The sequence below is a fragment of the Quercus robur genome, chromosome 4, assembly GCF_932294415.1.
Source record: "Quercus robur chromosome 4, dhQueRobu3.1, whole genome shotgun sequence".
Taxonomy (NCBI): Eukaryota; Viridiplantae; Streptophyta; class Magnoliopsida; order Fagales; family Fagaceae; genus Quercus; species Quercus robur.
Window position 1 is genome coordinate 70928706 of NC_065537.1, and position 20169 is coordinate 70948874.

The 20169-nt window shown below is 33.9% G+C and overlaps 1 protein-coding gene across 18 annotated transcripts in view; it reads right to left on the reverse strand.

The window, feature by feature from the left end:
* Positions 1-17958, reverse strand: part of LOC126723549 (F-box/kelch-repeat protein At3g23880-like) — a 100625-nt gene extending 82667 nt beyond the window's left edge. For 4 of the 18 annotated variants that reach the window (XM_050427098.1, XM_050427099.1, XM_050427100.1 and 1 more), the window contains exon 1: positions 2339-3526. In XM_050427098.1, the coding sequence (XP_050283055.1) occupies positions 2339-3504 (1166 nt within the window). In that variant the 5' untranslated portion in view covers positions 3505-3526. Of the gene's footprint in view, positions 1-2338; positions 3527-4738; positions 4953-11467; positions 12461-13450; positions 13668-14818; positions 14949-16724 lie in introns of those variants that run through there. The other 14 variants (XR_007654375.1, XM_050427095.1, XM_050427089.1 and 11 more) reach the window with 11 other exon arrangements.
* Between the last annotated feature and the right edge of the window lie 2211 nt (positions 17959-20169).

A 20169-nucleotide genomic window follows, 5' to 3' on the forward strand; every position in this document is an offset into this window, starting at 1 on the left:
AATCCCCAAACCACTTGCCTCCACCGGCCAAATAACCTTATCCCAAGCAGCAAGCGGATATTTAAAAACTTCATCAGATCTCCCCCAAAGGAAATTCCTCTGAATCCTCTCTAATCTGTCCACTACATGTTGTGAAATGGTAAACAAAGAAAGATAATAAACGAACTGTCACTAACCTATTCTAAGAGACAAAAGAAAATCCATAAGTGTAGAACAATCAGAGAGATCCCAACACCGAGACCAACCAAAAAGGGTCCGATGACATAAATCTAACAACTGTGCCAAAGATTTTCCTGTATCCTCAAAAGAACGCTGATTCCATTGAGTCCAAATAGTCCACATTAACTGAGGTTGTAACAGAATTGGGGTATTTGCACATTTACGAAACATAAAAGAAGAAATTCCAATTCCTCTAGAAGTTGAAAGAAAGAGTCCAACAGCGTTGGTTCTTTTTGAGGTCGTGATTACCTTCTTTTATTAAGTCCAATTGCCTAAAGAAACCTAAGCTGTGATTGCTTACACTTACATCATTTTCCTTCTAATTTCTATATAATATACCATAAACATAGATATAATTTTCTCCCTACAGCAAACCAGGCCATTTAATAATTAAATAATACTATACTATATTTGTTTGATTAGTAAAATAAAACTTCTATAGAAAAAAAAGGTCCCAATTAAAATCCTATTCTATACCCATAATTCAATTCCAAAGTCCTCTCTGCAAAACCCTAATCAATTTTCCATAGAAAAGCCAGAAAAATTACTGGAGAAGTAACACAAGGTCCAATTTACCCTCCTTGCCCCCATTAATGTCAAAATCTTTCCACATCAACTAACAACCAAAGTGAATCAATAGACTGCAGTCTACTTCATATAATTCAGCTAAACAAAAAAAATACTTATTTTTTGGGCAAACACCACTTATGGTCCTTAGAGTTTCTCCCATTTTTCAGTTTCGACCTTAGAGTTTCAACATAGTTAAAAATTTGTAAAATAATCCAATTTGTATTTTCCCAACAGCAGAATAGAGAACTATACAACAAATTCAAGTTCAGAAAAGTGGACAATCTTATCCTCTTTTTTTGTTACATGTCAATACCATGAAGCAATTATAAGCCATCTTGGTAGTCACATGGCACTTGTAATCCACCTAGATTACCAGTGTACAATTTCTAAACCATTTAGAACCTTTTTTTTTTTAATCATAAACGTGCCCAATCACATGAAATGTCAGTGTCCAAATTAGCATGTAGACCAAATTATATCATTCTAGAAATTTAAGGATTCCATTACTACTTTAGAAACCCTAGCTAAATAGGAAAAATGAGGTAAAATTTAATGACCAAAAGTGGCTTTTGCTCTTTTTTTTTTTTTTTTTAAAAAAAAAAAAAAACAAACCCTAAGGTTGTCACTAGGGTCACGTCAGATCAATGCAACTCCCATACTCAATACAACATAACACATTTAATCAATAAAAACCCCAAACAAAACACAACTCTACCTACAGTTACATGGTTACAGCAACTTATGTTTGGTCTAATGCTATACTCTATTGACTTTACATTGATGCAAAACAATATGTCAGTTACACAACATAGTATCAGAAGGCAACGGCTGATCACAGCAGAAAAATCTAAGCATGTCTAACAAAATGGAAAGTGAAACAAATTTTCATATAGAATATGGATTGGATGTGACACTTTCAGCATATAGAAAAAGATAATAACATAAGTGTTCATTTACATTTACCATTTCGTGCTTGCGAATGACTCATCCTGTCATCAGCCAAAACCACAAAATCATATTTAACAATTTTGAACACTCTTTAGAGCATCTTCTTCAACTGCAATGGGGATTTTGGCCATCATCAGTCCAATATTATTTGGGGGGATATCCCTCCATGTTTAATGTGGACTATTTGGCAAGAAATAGGCATACTTTTGAGGGGACAGAACATACATCATTGTAGTTGAAACTGTTTTTTCTGTGATTGTTGTATGATTGGATGGCCGCCTTGAACAGGCTGTCTTTTTCCTCTTTCAAGGAGTTTGTGGACTTGTGTTATTTTTGTACATTGTGTCTTTTTTTTCTTTTTTCTTTTTTCTCTAAATTGATAAAATTTTGCTACATTACCTATAAAAAAATTTAAAAAATTATGACTACTCTTTTTATCCATTCAAGAAAAAATTAAATCCAAAAGCCATATATTGAGGTTTGAAACTTAATATTTACTTATAGCAACGCAAAAATATCTAGTATATACCAAGAATAAGAAAGAACTGAGGAATGTAAATGCTGAAATTTTGAGTTGAATACTTGAATCGAGCCTTTTTACCTGCACTTCCTCTTCTTGCTCACTTTCCTCTTGGAAACTGCATCATTTGGTTTGTCAAGTAAGACAAGATTCTCCACATAATTATCAACATAACAATAAGAATACCATCTGCTTCTATAAAATCCCAAATTGTTCACTTGTTGGCTCTCAAGGTCATATGAAAAGAGCATCGAACCATCTAGTTGAATTTTCTGCACTAATATACGATCATTCTTCCAGAAACCTAACACTTTCCAATATTGCATATCGAGGTCAATAGTGAATTGTTTAGTCCAAGAATCCACAACACCATACTCTTTCATAACCCAAACAGAACAACACTTGACACGGCACATAAAATACTCGCCCATATGCTGATGCTCATAACATATTAGAGAAAGCAATCCTTTGAATACTGAGGTAACAATATGAGCATTCAATTTGAATTTACCATTTGGCAAGGATATCACGCGGAAAACCTCATCACCTAAATCAAATGACAAAACTACTGAACTCTGGGCTTCGCCCCAATCATTCGCGGGAAAATAAACAGCTCCATTTAAAGAAGCTGCTTGATGGGGCCAATTACTAATAGTAATCTTAGGCGGATACGAGTCGCCAGCACTAGTTATTCTCCAAGATCCCTCTCTTACAGAGTAAACCTCAACCAGAGGTGGTTTGGCACCTTCGGACCTAATTTTTACCAATTGATATGCAATTCTCACCACCTTATAATCATTGTTCCTCGAATCAAACAGAAACGCTAAATAACAAGGAAAGAGGCCAGTAACTGAAGGCTTGGGAAGGGTAATAAATTTTCTAATACAAGGATTCCAAAGAATAAAGCGGTTTTCTTCATAAAGGCAAAACAATCCATTCACGGAACCGACTAATTGAAAACAATCGCATCTACTCCTTAGTGGGAACTCAAGATCTTGAATTTGTTCATTATTGTCATTGTCTTCGTGTATTAATTTGTAGCGCTCTACATGGGATTTGACATCCAAATACCTAACAATTAATTTGTTGGAATCGGAGTGTGATCGAGTGAGACCGAAATTGATGAAGGCAGGACTTGTAATTAGAGAGTTGCATGATTTGGAAACGCACCTGAATTGAATTAGGGATTTCAAGGGTAGTCTATGGAAAATCTCCAGCAACACTTCGAATGGCAGATACTCAAACATTCCTTATCGTTCTTTCTTTTTTTCGGCTTTACCAATTTCAAACTAGGTAAAATTTTCTATTTGAAGCACTTGTTGTAGGCCTTGTGGTTGTGGGCCTGTGGCAGACAATTAACTTTTACTAACAAAAATTATTTTTTTTCCCCTTAGAAAAATTAATAAAATCTTATCAAATTAGTTGAAATTTAAAAGGCCTTTTGTCAAAAACAAACTTAAGGCAAAATACATTTGAGTGAATATGAGATTTGCACAGAGATGCAAAATTTAATGGCCACCTAACTTAACTAATAAAATGGACAAAATATTGATATTAAAATTGATTTCAAACATTAGGGCTAATGTACAAAATTGTAAACTTCAAACATCAATGGGGAGGTTAAATTTCAAAATAAGTTAGAGGAATGCATGGGTGTAACCAATGGAGGAGGATTAAGGTAGATTGGGATAACTTTATTCACTTAAGTAAGGTTTTCGCATGATAATTGGTACGGGAATCATGAAGAGTTGAACCCTAATTTATATGCCTATTTAGTGAACAAGGATGTTTCAATTAATTCAATCATGGATGGTTAATTAGATGGGGTGCAATGGAGCTGGAATGTAAGATTTATTAAAAAGTTTTCATTTTTAGAAATTGGTGTCAATGAATTTTCTTTCAAATCTGCTGTACTCAAATATCCCCAAGAGGTTAGCGACCAATAGGATGAAATGAAAATTCAAGGGGAGTGGTCATTTTGATGTTTGTTCTTAGTATGAGATTATTTGGGGTAAAATAGAAGAGTCTTTAGTGTGTTAAAGCCTGAAAAAGGGCTCATTTTTCATTTGGAAAGTAGCATAGGAGGTGTTATATGCATCTGCCTATATAAATGGTGAGACTACATACCATTTGTTGATCCATTTAATATGTTTTATAGAAGATAGTCTTTAGAGCCTTTTGAGATCAAATGGCTATTATTAAGTAAGGTAGATTGGAGGAATTAGTTTGAAAAACATCCCTCAAATATTTGGAATTTTGACTCGTTAAGTTCGAAATTATATATATATATATATATATATATCTTATTTTAAGTTGGAATCATTGATGATTTGAACTAAGTTTAATAATTCTCATGTGTGGGTTCCCACTAGTTGCATTTCCATTTAGATTTTATAGAATCACTTCACCCATGTGCAATTCTTTTGGGTTCTTTTTTTATCATCTTGAACACGAAATAATCTTGTCTTCTAATAAAATATCTTAGTTTATCAATAAATAAAAAATTAAATTATTCTAAATAGAAAGTGTACTTTACATTTTTGTCTAAAATTTAAAATGATCATTTCCAAACAAAGAAGGCTTGACAAAGAGCCATAGGCCCAAAAAAAAAAAAGAAAAAATTCTAGGCAAAAAGAAAAAACTACTGCCACATTACGCGACTGCATCCTTTGGTCCTTCTATTTATTGTTGGTATCTGCAACACAAATGAAAATCATAAAAAATATTAATATTCTTTTTTTTTTCCGCTAAAAAAAATATTAATCTTCAATTTATAAAATCATTAGCTAAAATAATTTTTTATCCTATTGGCAACCATATTTTAAAATCACCAACTAATAACAATCACATTACCAATACAATAATAATAGACACAAGAATTGTGTCACATTCCAAACCATATAAACTAAACTACAATGAACTATTAACCAAGTGCTATCCAATGACTGTCAATTCTGCGGTACAAAGAATCCAACCAACTATGAATTCCAATATTTGTATTTACAGTCTTTTTTTTTTTTAATTAGGTATTAATAATAAAGATAATCAACCAATAAAGATATATAAAGCACCAAAATCAAATCAATAATCAATAAACAGTAAAGGCAAATTTCCTTGAATTATCAACCATGCTAGAAAATAATCCTGAAATTCATTTCTTTCCCCTGATTATCCATGAAACAAACATAGCCAAAGTACAATGATTATATATATATCTATAAATATATATATTAAAAAAAAAATCTACAGTGAATTCCAAAACACCAAACCAGCAGCAAACGAATTGCAAACCCCATTTTGAAAACTAAACAGAACCACCTCCCCCAAACTAAAAAAATTACACCAAGAAAGGGGTGCATACAAACTCTCCAACAAATATATTACACTCCACCTTGAGGATTAGTCAAATAACCTACTAGTAGCAAACAGCATCTAGCTAGCACAGAAGCTGCAACAATTTGAAAGCAGCAAGCAGGGGATACGTGATTCACCAGGCCCACTTTCTATTTTCAAATTATTCTTGTTTTTTTAAGCATAAGCACATGACTACTAGCTCAACCATCACCAAATCAGTCACAACCATGCTACAAAAAAATTGTCTAACACCTAATCTTCGACATATACTTACTGTCAATTGCAGTGATCCTTTTAGGCACAAAGGCCCCTAATCTCCATTTTATTTCCAAAAAAAATTCTTTTAACCATTTGTTCTTCAGTAAACATAATTTTTGAAAATTTACAAGTGTTCCTCGGCCTCCAGATATGATATACAGCAGCTGCTATGGCCATTTTCCCCACTCTTGATTGTATACTTCTACCTGTTAAATTTTTCCCCCAATCAATTACTGCTCCACAGTGATCACGCTCCTGCTGCCATAAACATTCCCACACTACTTGCTGCCACATCCTGATTGAAAAGGAACATTCAAAGAAAATATGATCCCTGGATTCACACTTGTTTCTGCAGAATCAACGCAACAAATTTCCTTGCCAGCCCCACTTAACTAATCTATCAAAAGTGGAAAGCCTATCCTGAATAGCCAACCAAAAAATAAATGCATGTTTTGGCATGATGGCAGTATCCCAAACCACTTTATCCCAATCAACTTCATTGCTTCTATTTCTAAGGGCTTCCCAAGCAGATTTACAAGAAAATCTACAATTTTTAGTTAAAAGAGTCCATACTAAAGTGTCTTCTCCATGAATAGGAACCAACATTCCTGCTGTAAAAGACTTTGATCCATAGATCGAGGAGGCCTCCACTGCCAATGACCATTAACAATAACACTAGACACCCTAGCTGAAGGATAGCTGCCTGCTGCAAATATGGCTTTAGTATCAAATCTGTGACTAAGGACCCCTTAAGGATGCCAATTATCATGCCAGAAACCCTACTCCCATCTCCAATTTTCCATTTAAAAAACAGAACAGTTCTTGTGGGGGGGGGGGGGGGGGGTGTAGGTTTTACCTCCCAAAAACTTTGCCCTTTCTAAAGGTATTTGTGTATCCATGCCACCCACAAGGAGCCAGCTTGCACAAGCAAAATCCAAATGTGCTTCGTTATGGCAGCCCTATTCCACTCCCTCCCTAACCCTTTTCAGCCCCAAGTCACCCTCCTTTGTTGGCAAACAAACTTGTTCAAGCTACTTTAGCTATATGAACAGCCTGATCAGATTGAAAAGCTTCTCAATGTCCTTAATCAGCTTAGCTGGAAAAATGAAATAGCTTGTCCAATAAACTTGAATCCCGAACAAAACATATTGAATAAGTCGGACTATACCAGCAAAAGATAGATTTTTAGTTGCCCAAGAAATTATTCCAGCAGCTATCTTCTCCAAAACCAACTTTCGATCCATATAAGACAGTTCCCTGGTATGAGAGGTAATCGAAGATATTTGATAGGAAGAATCCCTTCCTTAAAAGGTAAGACATGAAGAATTTTTTGTTTTGTTTTGTTTTACTAATTTTGGTATAGCAGAGAAGCAAAATTTCACTCTTCAAAGCTAGGAACTCAAGGATGGATGAACAAATAGAAAAACCCCAACACCTTGACAAATCAAAAAGAGTGTGATGAAACACATTTTCATTTGAAGATAAAGAGTCTATGTCATACATTTAGCCATGGATAGTCAATTAAATGGGATGTGATGGATTTGGAATGTGAGATTTACTAAAAGCTTTCATGTTTAGAAATTGGAGTCAATTAATTTTCTTTTAGATATTCTCTACTCAAATATCCCCAAGAGGTTAGCTACTGATAGGATGAAATGAAAATTTAAGGGGATTGATAATTTTGATGTTTTTTCTTAGTATGAGGTTATTTGGAGTAAAGTAGAAGAGTCTTTAGTGCTTCAATGCCCAAAGGAGAGTCTCATTTTTCATTTAAAAAGTAGTGTGTAAGGTGATGTATGCACCTATATAAATGGTGAGACCGTGAACCATTTGCTGATCCATTTCATATGTTTTATAAAGGGTAGTCTTTAGAGCCTTTTGGGATCTGATGGCTGTTACCAAGGAATGTAGGTTCAAGGAATTACTTTGAAAAACACCCCTCATTCCTGTAGCACATATTGTTTCTCTTATGGAACTCACATAATGAGAGAGACTGCATCACATCAGTTCTAACTATCCTAGGGTAGAAAGGGTACCATGAAAGGAAAGAGAGAAAATCATTACACCTATACAAGAAAACCATGAGAGGGTCATGCCAGGCTTTTGAGGCAGGGTTGTTATTTTGTTGGAGTCACTGGCATGGAAACCATAGTTCAGATATTTGGAATTTGATTCTAGGCTGTTTGATGTGAATTTTATGGACGAAACGAAATCGTTGCTCCTTTGAGGACATTGAGAAGACGTTGGTTGAGTTAAAAGATTTGTGCCACCATAGTCCTTTTGATTGGTCATGGTGCTGGGGTTTTACGGATTGTTCCTCTTTTATAGAGTTTGTTTTTTCTCATAGAATAGCCTCTTGATTTCTTTTCTCTTTGCTTTCTGTTTTTGCTTTTCTGTGTTCATCATCATTAACACCATGCATTTTCGTTTCTTTCTCTTTTTTTCTTAAATAATATTATTCTTATTACCTATCAAAAAAAAGGAAACATAACAACAGTTCTCTAACATAGTTCAAGGAAAAAGAAAAATATAATCTATAAGATATGTATTATGTCTCTATCGTATCAGTTCTCTAACATGGTTCAAGGAAACAAAAAAATATAATATATAAGATACATACTACATCTCAATCATGTCAAGAGATTTTTATTTTTTATAAGTAAAAAAAAAAAAAAAATGTATACTTGTGTTTGACTAGTTTACATGTTAGCTGTCCTACCCTTAGTAGCACCTACGGGTTTTGATGTACTCACACAATTATTGGGGCAATTTATCAAGCATGTTAAGCATGAACAAAGAAGTAGGGACTCTGGCCATGGCCAGCAAATTATACACAATCAAAGAATCAGAAAATAAAGAGAGAGAGAGGACTTCCTTTTGCTGAAGAGCTGAGTTTGCTGAGAAAACAATAACCCAGCACCAGCGAAGGCAGATGTGGCATCCAACTGACTGCTTGAAAAAACAAAATCAGTCTAGGAGTGAGTAAGGCTGAGGAGAATTGGGTTAAGTACTATTTACCCTTGGTGAGTTAGAGGGTTAAGCTTACCCGGTTTAAGTTATCCGGGTTAGGTTATCTGGGTTGGGTTAAGTTTAGTACTTTCTTTTCTTTTTTCTTTTTTTGATAGGTAAGAAAAAATATTATTAAAGCTGGAAAAGAATGAAAAAAACAGAAGTTTCACGATAGTGAACAAAGAGGAAAGAGAAGTAAAAATAAACGAATTGTCACTAAACTATTCTAAGAGACAAAAGAAAATCCATTAGTGTAGAATAATCTGAGAGACCACAACACTGAGATCAACCAAAAAGGGTCCAATGACATAAATCTAACAACTGTGCCAAAGATTTTCCAGAATCCTCAAAAGAACGCCGAGTCCATTCAATCCAAATAGTCCACATTAACTGAGGTAGAGACAGAATTGGGGTATTTGCACATTTATGAAACATAAAGGAAGAAATTCCAATTCCTCTAGAAGTGAATGAAAGAGTCCAACAGCTTTGGTTCTTTTTGAGGTTGTGATTACCTTCATTTATTAAGTCCAATTGCCTAAAGAAACCTAAGCTGTGATTACTTACACTTACATCATTTTCCTTCTAATTTCTATATAATATACCAAAAACATAGATATAATTTTCTCCCTACAGCAAACCGGGCCATTTAATAATCAAATAATACTATACCATTATTTGTTTGATCAGTAAAATAAAACTTCTATAGAAAAAAAAAAGGTCTCAATTACAATCCTATTCTATACTCATAATTCAATCCCTAAGTCCTCTCTGCAAACCCTAATCAATTTTCCATAGAAAAGCCAGAAAAATTACTGGAGAAGTAACACAAGGTCCAATTTACCCTCCTTGCCCCCATTAATGTCAAAATCTTTCCACATCAACTAACAACCAAAGTGAATCAATAGACTGCAGTCTACTTCATATAATTCAGCTAAACAAAACAATACTTATTTTTTGGGCAAACACCACTTATGGTCCTTAGAGTTTCTCCCATTTTTCAGTTTTGACCTTAGAGTTTCAAAATAGTTAAAAATTTGTAAAATAATCCAAATTGAATTTTCCCAACAGCAGAATAGAGAACTATACAACAAATTCAAGTTCAGAAAAGTGGACAATCTTATCCTCTTTTTTTGTTCCATGTCAATACCACGAAGCAATTATAAACCATCTTGGTAGTCACATGGCACTTGAAATCCACGCAGATTACCGGTGTACAATTTCTAAACCTTTTATAACCTTTTTTTTTTTTAAATCATAAACATGCCCAATCACATGAAATGTCAGTGTCTAGATTAGCATGTAGACCAAATTATATCATTCTAAAAATTTAAGGATTCCATTACTACTTTAGAAACCCTAGCTAAATAGGAAAAATGAGGCAAAATTTAATGACCAGAAGTGGCTTTTGCTCATTATTATTTTTTTACATTTTTAAAACAAACCCTAAGGTTGTCACTAGGGTCATGTCAAATCAATGCAACTCCCACACTCAATACAACATAACACATTTAATCAATAAAAACCCCTAACAAAATATTTGGCAAGAAATAGGCAGACTTCTGAGGGGACAGAACGTACATCATTGTAGTTGAAACTGTTTTTGCTGTGATTGTTGTATGATTGGAACAAGCTGTCTTTTTTCTCTTTCAAGGAGTTCGTGGACTTGCGTTATTTTTGTTAGACTCTAAGACTCTCTCTAGTATACTACCTGTGTACATTGGGTTTTTTTTTCTCTAAATTGATAAAATTTTCCTACATTACCTATAAAAAAAATTTAAAAAAATTATGACTACTCTTTAGTCTTTATATCCATTCAAGAACAAATTAAATCCAAAAGCCATATACTGAGGTTTGAAACTTAATATTTAAGTATAGGAACACAAAAATATCTAGTATATACCAAGAATAAGATAGAACTGAGGAATGTAAATGCTGAAATTTTGAGTTGAATACTTGAATCGAGCCTTTTTACCTGCACTTCCTCTTCTTACTCACTTTCCTCCTTTGAAACTACATCATTTGGTTTGTCGAGTAAGACAAGGTTCTCCACATAATTATTAGCATAAGAAGAACATGTGCTTTCACAAAACCCCAAATCCTTCTCTTGTTGGCTCTCAAGGTCATATGAAAAGAGCATCAAACCACCTGATTGCATTTTCTGCACTAATACATGATCATTCTTCCAGAAACCTAACGCTCTCCAATATTGCATATTGAGGTCAATAGTGAACTGTTTAGTCCAAGAATCCACAATGTCGTACTCTTTCATCACCCAAATAGAACAACACTCGATGTCCAAATGCCGATACTCAACATATTAGAGAAAGCAATCCATTGAATACTGAGGTACCAATATGAGCATCCAATCCAAATTTACCATTAGGCAAGGATATCAAGTGGAAAATCTCATCACCCACATCAAATGACAAAACTATTGAACTCTGGGCATCTCCCCAATCAATCGCCGCAAAATAAACAGCTCCATTTAAATAAGCTATGTTGTGGGAGCCAATTACTAATAGTAATCCTAGGCGGATATGAGTCACCACCACTAGTTACTCTCCAAGATCCCTCACTAACAAAGTAAACCTCAACCAGAGGTGGTTTGGCACCTTTGTACCTAACATTTACACTTTGATAGGCAATTCTCACCACCTTATAATCATCGGTCCTCAAAACAAACCCAATTGCTAGAAAACAAGTAAAGAGGCCAATAAAAGAAGGGTTGGGAAGGGTAATAACTAGACACCATAAATGGGTAAATTCCTTCCCAAAGCGCCACAGCCACTTTCCAAGCAAAGCTTATTTAAAAAGCCTAATCCTCATAATCCCCAAACCACTTGCCTCCACCGGCCAAAAAACCTTATCCCAAGCAACAAGCAGATATTTAAAAACTTCATCAGATCTCCCCCAAAGGAAATTCCTGTGAATTCTCTCTAACCTACTAGCAGAAAACAGCATCTAGGCACAAGACCAGAACAGCAAACTAGCACAGAAGCCGCAACAATTTGAAGGCAGCAAGTAGGGGATAAGCGATTCACCAGCTCCACTTCCTATTTGCAAAATCTTCTAGTTTTTTTTACCACTAGCACAAGACTACTAGCTCAACCATCACCAAACCAGTCACAACCATGCTACAAAAAATTTCCTAACACCTAATCTTTCACATATACTTCTGTCAATTTTTGTGATCCTTTAAGGCACAAAGCCCACTATCTCCATTTTATTTCCAAGAAAAATTCTTTTAACCATTTGTTCTTCAGTCAACATAATTTTTGAAAATTTACAAGTTTTCCTCAGCCACCAGATATGATATACAGCAGCTGCTATGGCCATTTTCCCCACTCTTGATTGTATACTTGACTGTTAAATTTTTCCCCCAATCAATTCCTGCTCCCCAGTGATCAGGCACCTGCTGCCATAAGCATTCCCACGCTACTTGCTGCCACATCCTGCTTGAAAGGGAACATTCAAAGAAAATATGATCCCTGGATTCACACTTGTTTCTGCAGAATCCACACAACAAATTTCCTTGCCAGCCCCACTTAACTGATCTATCAAAAGTGGGAAGCCTATCCTGAATAGCCAACCAAAAAATAAATGCATGTTTTGGCATGATGGCAGCATCCCAAGCCAATTTATCCCAATCAACTTCATTGCTTCTATATCTAAGGGCTTCCCAAGCAAATTTACAAGAAAATATACAATTTTTAGTTAAGAGTCCATACTAAAGCGTCTTCTCCATGAATAGGAACCAACATTCCTGCTGTAAAAGTGTCCAACATTCCGGATTTTTTTTTCTCGGCTTTACCAAATTCGGATTGTTGGAAATTTTTTCAATTTAAAGCACTTGCTGTGGGCCTTGTGACAGACAATAAATTTTACTAACAAAAATTACTTTTTTCTATTTTGTGTGTATATATATATATATATATAATTTAAATAAAAAATAAAAAAGGAAGAAGAAGAGTAGATTCGGATAACTTTATTCACTCGAGTAACGTTTCCACATGATAATTGGCACATGAATCATACTATAGAAGAGTTGCACCCTGATTTATATGTATATTCAATGAACAAAAATGTTTAAATCAATTCAATCATGGATAGTCAATTAGATGGGGTGAAATAGAGTTGAAATGTGAGATTTATTAAAAGGTCTTCATGTTTAGAAATTGGAGTCAATGAAATTATTTTTAGATCTTCTCTACTCAAATATCCCCAAGAGGTTAGCAACTGATTGGATGAAATAGAGGGTAGTCTTTAGAGCCTTTTGGGATCCAATGGCTGTTACGAGGAAAGGTAGATTGGAGGAATTAATCCTAAAAGAACCCCTTAAATATTTGAAATTATGTCTCATTATATCTTATGTGGCTATCATTAGAAATAATTATATTTTTTACTATACATTAAAAAAAAAAAAAAAATTTAATCTTAAGTTGGAATCATTGATGTTTTGAACTAATTTTAATTGGTCTCTTGTGTGGCGTCTTTCTAGTTGCATTTCCATTTAGATTTTATAGAATCGTTTCATTCATGTGCAATTCTTTTGGGTTACTGTGTTTATCATCATGAACACGAAGTAATCTTGTCTTTTAATAAAATATCATTGTTTATAAAATAAATTAAAACTATCCTAGACTTAGAAAGACACTTAACATTTTTGTCTAAAATTCCAAACAAAGAAGGCCTGACAAAGATCCATAGGCCGAAAAACAAATCTGGACAAAAGAAAAAATAGCTGCCACATTACGTGAATGCATCCTTCAGTCCTATGTATTGTTGTTATCTGCAACACAAATGACAATCATAAAAAATATTAATCTTCAATTTATAAAATCATTAGGAAAAAAAAAAAAAAAAACTCTTATTACCAACCATACTCTAAAATCACCTACAAACAACAATCACATTATCAATACAACAATAATAGACAAGAATTGTGTCACATTACAAACCATATAAACTAAACTATAACGAACCCTAAATCAAGTGCTGTCCAAGAATCCAACCAACTAATGAATTCCAATCAATTCCCCCTTTTTAAATATTTGTATTTGCAGACTCTGTTTTTCTTTTTTTTCTTTTTCTTTTTTTTTTCTTTTTTTCTTTTTTTTTTTATTGGTAGTAATAATAAAGATAATCAACAAATAAATACATAACAAACACCAAAATCAAATCAATAAACAGTAAAGGCAAATTTCCTTGTATTATCAACCATACTAGAAATAATCCTGTAATTCATTTCTTTCCCCTGATTATCCATGAAACAAACATAGCCAAAGTACAATGATAATATATATATATATATATATATGAATAAAAATGTATTAAAAAAAAAAAAACAAACAAAAGAAAGATATAGAGTGAAGTCCAAAACACCAAACAAGCAGCAAATAAACTGCAAACCAAACTGCAAACCCCATTTTGAAAACTAAACAGAACCACCTCTCCCAAACTAGAAAATTATACCAAGAAAGGGGTGCATACAAACTCTCCAGAAAACATACTACACTCCACCTAGAGGATTAGTCAAATAACCAACTAGCAGCAAACAGCGTCAAGGCACAAGACCAGAACAGCAAACTAGAACAGAAGCCGCAACAATTTGAAGGCTGCAAGTAGGGGATAAGTGATTCACCAGCTCCACTTCCTATTTGCAAAATCTTCTTGTTTTTTTTTTTTTTTTTTTACCACTAGCACATGACTACTAGCTCAACCATCACCAAACCAGTCGCAACCATGCTACAAAAAATTTTCCTAACACCTAATCTTTCACATATACTTCTGTCAATTGTTGTGATCCTTTTAGGCACAAAGCCCCCTATTCTCCATTTTATTTCCAAAATAAAAAATTCTTTTAACCGTTTGTTCTTCAGTCAACATAATTTTTGAAAATTTACAAGTGTTCCTCGGCCTCCAGATATGATATACAGCAGCTGCTATGGCCATTTTCCCCACTCTTGATTGTATACTTCTGACTGTTAAATTTTTCCCCCAATCAATTCCTGCTTCCCAGTGATCAGGCACCTGCTGCCATAAACATTCCCACACTACTTGCTGCCACATCCTGCTTGAAAAGGAACATTCAAAGAAAATGTGATCCCTGGATTCACACTTGTTTCTGCAAAATCCACACAACAAATTTCCTTGCCAGCCACATTTAACTAATCTATCAAAAGTGAAAAGCCTATCCTGAATAGCCAACCAAAAAATAAATGCACATTCCTGCTGTAAAAGACTTTGATCCATAGATCAAGGAGGCCTCCACTGCCAATGACCATTAACAATAATACCGGACACCCTAGCTGAAGGATAGCTGCCTGCAGCAAATATGGCTTCAGTATCAAATTTGTGACTAAGGACCCCTTGAGGAAGCCAATTATCATGCCAGAGACCCCATTCCCATTCCCATCTCCAATTTTTCATTTAAAAAAACCTCTCACAGATTCCCTAAGCTTCAGTTTCTCCATCCCCAAGAGCAGTTCTGGGGGGGTTTTACCTCCCAAAAACTTTGCCTTCTAAGAAGTATTTGTGTATCCAAGCCACCCACAAGGAGCCAGCTTGCACAAGCAAAATCCAAATGCACAAGCAAGAAATATTACCGGTGTAATATTTCTAAACCACTTAGAACCTTTAAAAAAAAAAAATCATAAACGTGCCCAATCACATGAAATGTCAGTGTCCAGATTAGCATGTAGACCAAATTATCTCATTCTAAAAAATTTAAGGACTCCATTACTATTTTAGAAACTCTAGCTAAATAGGAAAAATGAGGCAAACTTTAATGACCAAAAATGGATTTTGCTCGATATATATATATATATATATATTTTTTTTTTTTTACACTTTAAAATAAACCCTAAGGTTGTCACTAGGGTCACCTCAGATCGATGCAACTCCCACACTCAATACAACATAACAGATTTAATCAATAAAAACCCCTAACAAAACACGATTCTACCTACAGTTACATGGTTAAAGCAACTTATGTTTGGCCTAATCCTATACTCTATTGACTTTACACTGATGCAAAACAATATGTCAGGTACACAACACAGTATCAGAAGGCAACGGCTGATCATAGCAGAAAAATCTAAGCATGCCTAATGAAATGGAAAGTGAAACAAATTTTTATACAGAATATGGATTGGATGTGACACTTTCAGCATATAGAAAAAGATAATAACATAAGTCTTCATTTAGATTTACCATTTCGTGCTTGCGAATGACTCATCCTGTCATCAACCAAAACCACAAAATCATATTTAACAATTTTGAACACTCTTTAGAGCATCTTCTTCTACCACAATGGGGATTTTTTTCCATCATCAGTCCAATATTATTTGGGGGGATATCCCTCCATGTTTAATGTGGACTATTTGACAAGAAATAGGCATACTTTTTAGGGGACAGAATGTACATCATTGTAGTTGAAACTGTTTTTGCTGTGATTGTTGTATGATTGGATGGCTGCGTTGAACAGGCTGTCTTTTTTCTCTCTCAAGGAGTTTGTGGACTTGTGTTATTTTTGTTAGACTCTAAGAGTCTCTCTCGTATACTACCTGTGTACATTGGATCTTTTTTTTTTCTTTTTTTTTTTTTCCCTCTAAATTGATAAAATTTTGCTACATTACCTATAAAAAAATTTAAAAAATTATGACTACTCTTTTGTCTTTATATCCATTCAAGAAAAAATTAAATCCAAAAGCCATATATTGAGGTTTGACACTTAATATTTACTAATAGCAACACAAAAATATCTAGTATATACCAAGAATAAGATAGAACTGAGGAATTTAAATGCTGAAATTTTTAGTTGAATGCTTGAATCGAGCCTTTTTACCTGCACTTCCTCTTCTTGCTCACTTCCTCTTGGAAACTTCATCATTTGGTTTGTCAAGTAAGGTAAGATTCCTCACATAATTAGCAGCATAAGAATAACGAGCGCTTATAGAATACCCCAAATTCTTCACTTCTTGTTGGCTCTCTGGGTCATATAACAAGAGCATCGTACCATATGCTTGTGTTTTCTCCACTAATACATGATCATTATTCAAGAAACCTAACACTTTCCAATCAACACAATGTAGCATATTGAAGTCAATAGTGAACTGTTTAGTCCAAGAATCCACAACACCATACTCTTTCATAACCCAAACAGAACAACTCTTGATGCTGCTCAGAAACCGACTCTCATAACATATTAGAGAAAGCAATCCATTGAATACTGAGGTACGAATATCAGCATCCAATCCAAATTTACCATTTGGCAAGGATATCAAGCGGAAAACCTCATCACCCAAATCAAATGACAAAACTATTGAACTCTGGGCATCACCCCAATCTTTCGCCGTAAAATAAACAGCTCCATTTAAAGAAGGTACTTGATGGTGCCAATTACGAATAGTAATTCTATGCGGATATGAGTCACCACCACTAGTTACTCTCCAAGATCCCTCGCTAACAGAGTAAACCTCAACCAGAGGTGGTTTGGCACCTTCGCACCTAACATTTACACTTTGATAGGCAATTCTCACCACCTTATAATCATCGGTCCTCAAATCAAACCCAATTGCTAGATAACAATGAAAGACGTCAATAAAAGAAGGGTTGGGAAGGGTAATAAATTTTCTAATACAAGGATTCCAAAGAATAACGCGGTTTCCTTCATGAAGGCAAAACAATCCATTCGCGGAACCGACTAATTGAAAATAGTCCCGACTACTACACCTTAGTGGGAACTCAAGATCTTGAATTTGTTCAGATGAGGAGGAGTCATCATTGTCATTGTCTTCGTAAATTAATTTGTAGCGCTCTACTTGGCATATGACATCCAAATACCTAACAATTAATTTGTTGGAATCGGAGGGCGATCGAGTGAGATTGGAATTGATGAAGGCAGGACTTGTGATTAGAGAATTCCATGATTTGGAAACGCACCTGAATCGGATTAGGGATTTCACGGGCAGTCCATGCAGGATATCCGGCAACACATCGTATGGCAGATACTCCAGGTCCAACATTCCGGATTTTCTTCTTCTTCTTTTTTTTTTTTTTTCGGCTTTACCAAATTCGGCGTATTGGGAATTTTTCTATTTAAAGCACTTGCGTGGGCCTTGTGATAGACAATCAAGTTATACTAACGGAAATTACCTTTTTCTACTTTGTATAAAAATATATATATTAAAAAAAAAAAATAGATTGGGATAACTTTATTCACTCTGTAAGCAGTGGCGGCTTCAGAAATTTTTTTCAAAATGTTTTTTAAGAAGTTCATTTGAAATACTAATAAAATTATTAATTATTGTTATTTAGTTGTTTCATTAATTTGTTTGTCTTTTATAAATTATAATTTGTTATATTGTTATTTCATTAATTATAAAATTATTAATTGTTGTTTAGCCTAACATAATTTAATTTGTTTGTCTTTTATAATGTATTGGTTAATTAAATTATTAATTATTGTTTATTAGTTGCTTCATTATTTTTCTTGACTAACTATTAGCACACACCCCATAATTTAATTTTGTCTTTTATTGGTAAGCTACAGTCTCTGCTCTGAATGCCTTTACTTCCCCAATTCAAATATCCCACCCAGCCCCATGGCCCCATCCATCCCTCACTCAACAGACAAGCCCTATGGCCCAAATCGCAAGAGCTAATCAAATGAATTCACACGTCACAATACACTAAAAGACAACTCAGTAACTCACCCACACCAACACCAACACCAACACCAACGGAGAAAGCCAAAACAAACAGCAACCGATAGGATGAGATGTAATTATACAATACTCTCAGAATACCATAAATACATACTCCTCCATCTCACATAATTGTGAATCTCACTAATTAAATTTATAATGGGACCCACAATTCGTGTGAGAAAGGGAAGTATGCATTTATGGTATACTCGGAGTATACAATAATTTTCCAATAAAGGATAGTCTTTAGAGCCTTTTGGGATCCAATGGCTGTTATCAAGGAAGGTAGATTGGAGGAATTAATTCAAAAAGCACCCCTTAAATATTTGAAATTATGTCTCGGTATATCTTATGTGGCTATCATTAGAAACAACTAATAAGTTTCCCATGCGATACACATAATTTTGTGATATTTTATATAAGACGGTTTTGAATAATGTTGTGCATATATTATTAAAAAAAAAAAGTAAAGTAAATTAGAGTAAAGAAACATATACATTTTGAGATATTAAAAATTAATTTAGTAGTTTCACAACATATTTATAGCCTTCTCAAGGTAAGATTTAAAAAAAAAAAAAAAATCATGAAACCAAAGATAAATGCAAAAAGTAATAGGACCATGAAAATCAACCAATTTATGTTGTGTTCACATATTTCATACCATGAAATGAAAATATGCCCAACTCTCTCACGGTCTTCTACTCATCGATAGTGCGACATTAAGACATGATGTGGGCAAATGTATATTCATATATCTTATAGATGATTTAAAATTAAACCATGATAGAATATGACTTTACATTGCACACCAAATAGTCTCTCTACTTATATAATCAAAACAAAAACTATCTAACCAAAATATCTAAATCTAAATCATATTTTAAACCCCTAATTTTAAAAAGAAAAAAGAAAAAAAATTTACCCATAAGGGTTTCGGTGTCTTAAAGGTGATGGAAGGCTAATATAACAAAGGTGGTGACCCGTCAAATTCCCCCCTCTCTATTTTTCAAATGTTTTGTCAGTCTCAAGTCTTTTATTATAGTAATATATGGTGAAACAACGCCTTTTTTTTTTTTTTTAAACAGTTCACAATATTTTTGGTTCTCTCTCTCTCTTCAAGGCCTTATGTAGTTAGTTATAACCATTAGTCCTTAATTAATTATTATTTTTTTTTGCTTTAAAAAAAATACTAAAACAGTGGATACGCTAAAAGACATGAAGAGTAGAGAAAGATGTAGCGTAAGCTTAAGCAATTAATGAGATATTAATAAGATAACAATAAAATAAGTTAATCTAATCTTTTGAATAACAGTAAAAATAACTTAATGAAAGAAGTAAAAAAAAGGCTTAATACAAAATTAGAGTACCACTTAGCAGGATCTCATGCTTTTCCACATAAAGTCTTTACTCTTATATATATATATATATATATATATATTGATGATTACATGTTTTACTATACATAAAAAAAAAAATAAAATAAAATAAAAAAAAATTCTGATTTTAAGTTGGAATCTTAATGATTTGAACTAATTTTAATTGGTCTCCTGTGTGGTGTCGTATTAGTTGCATTTCCATTTAGAT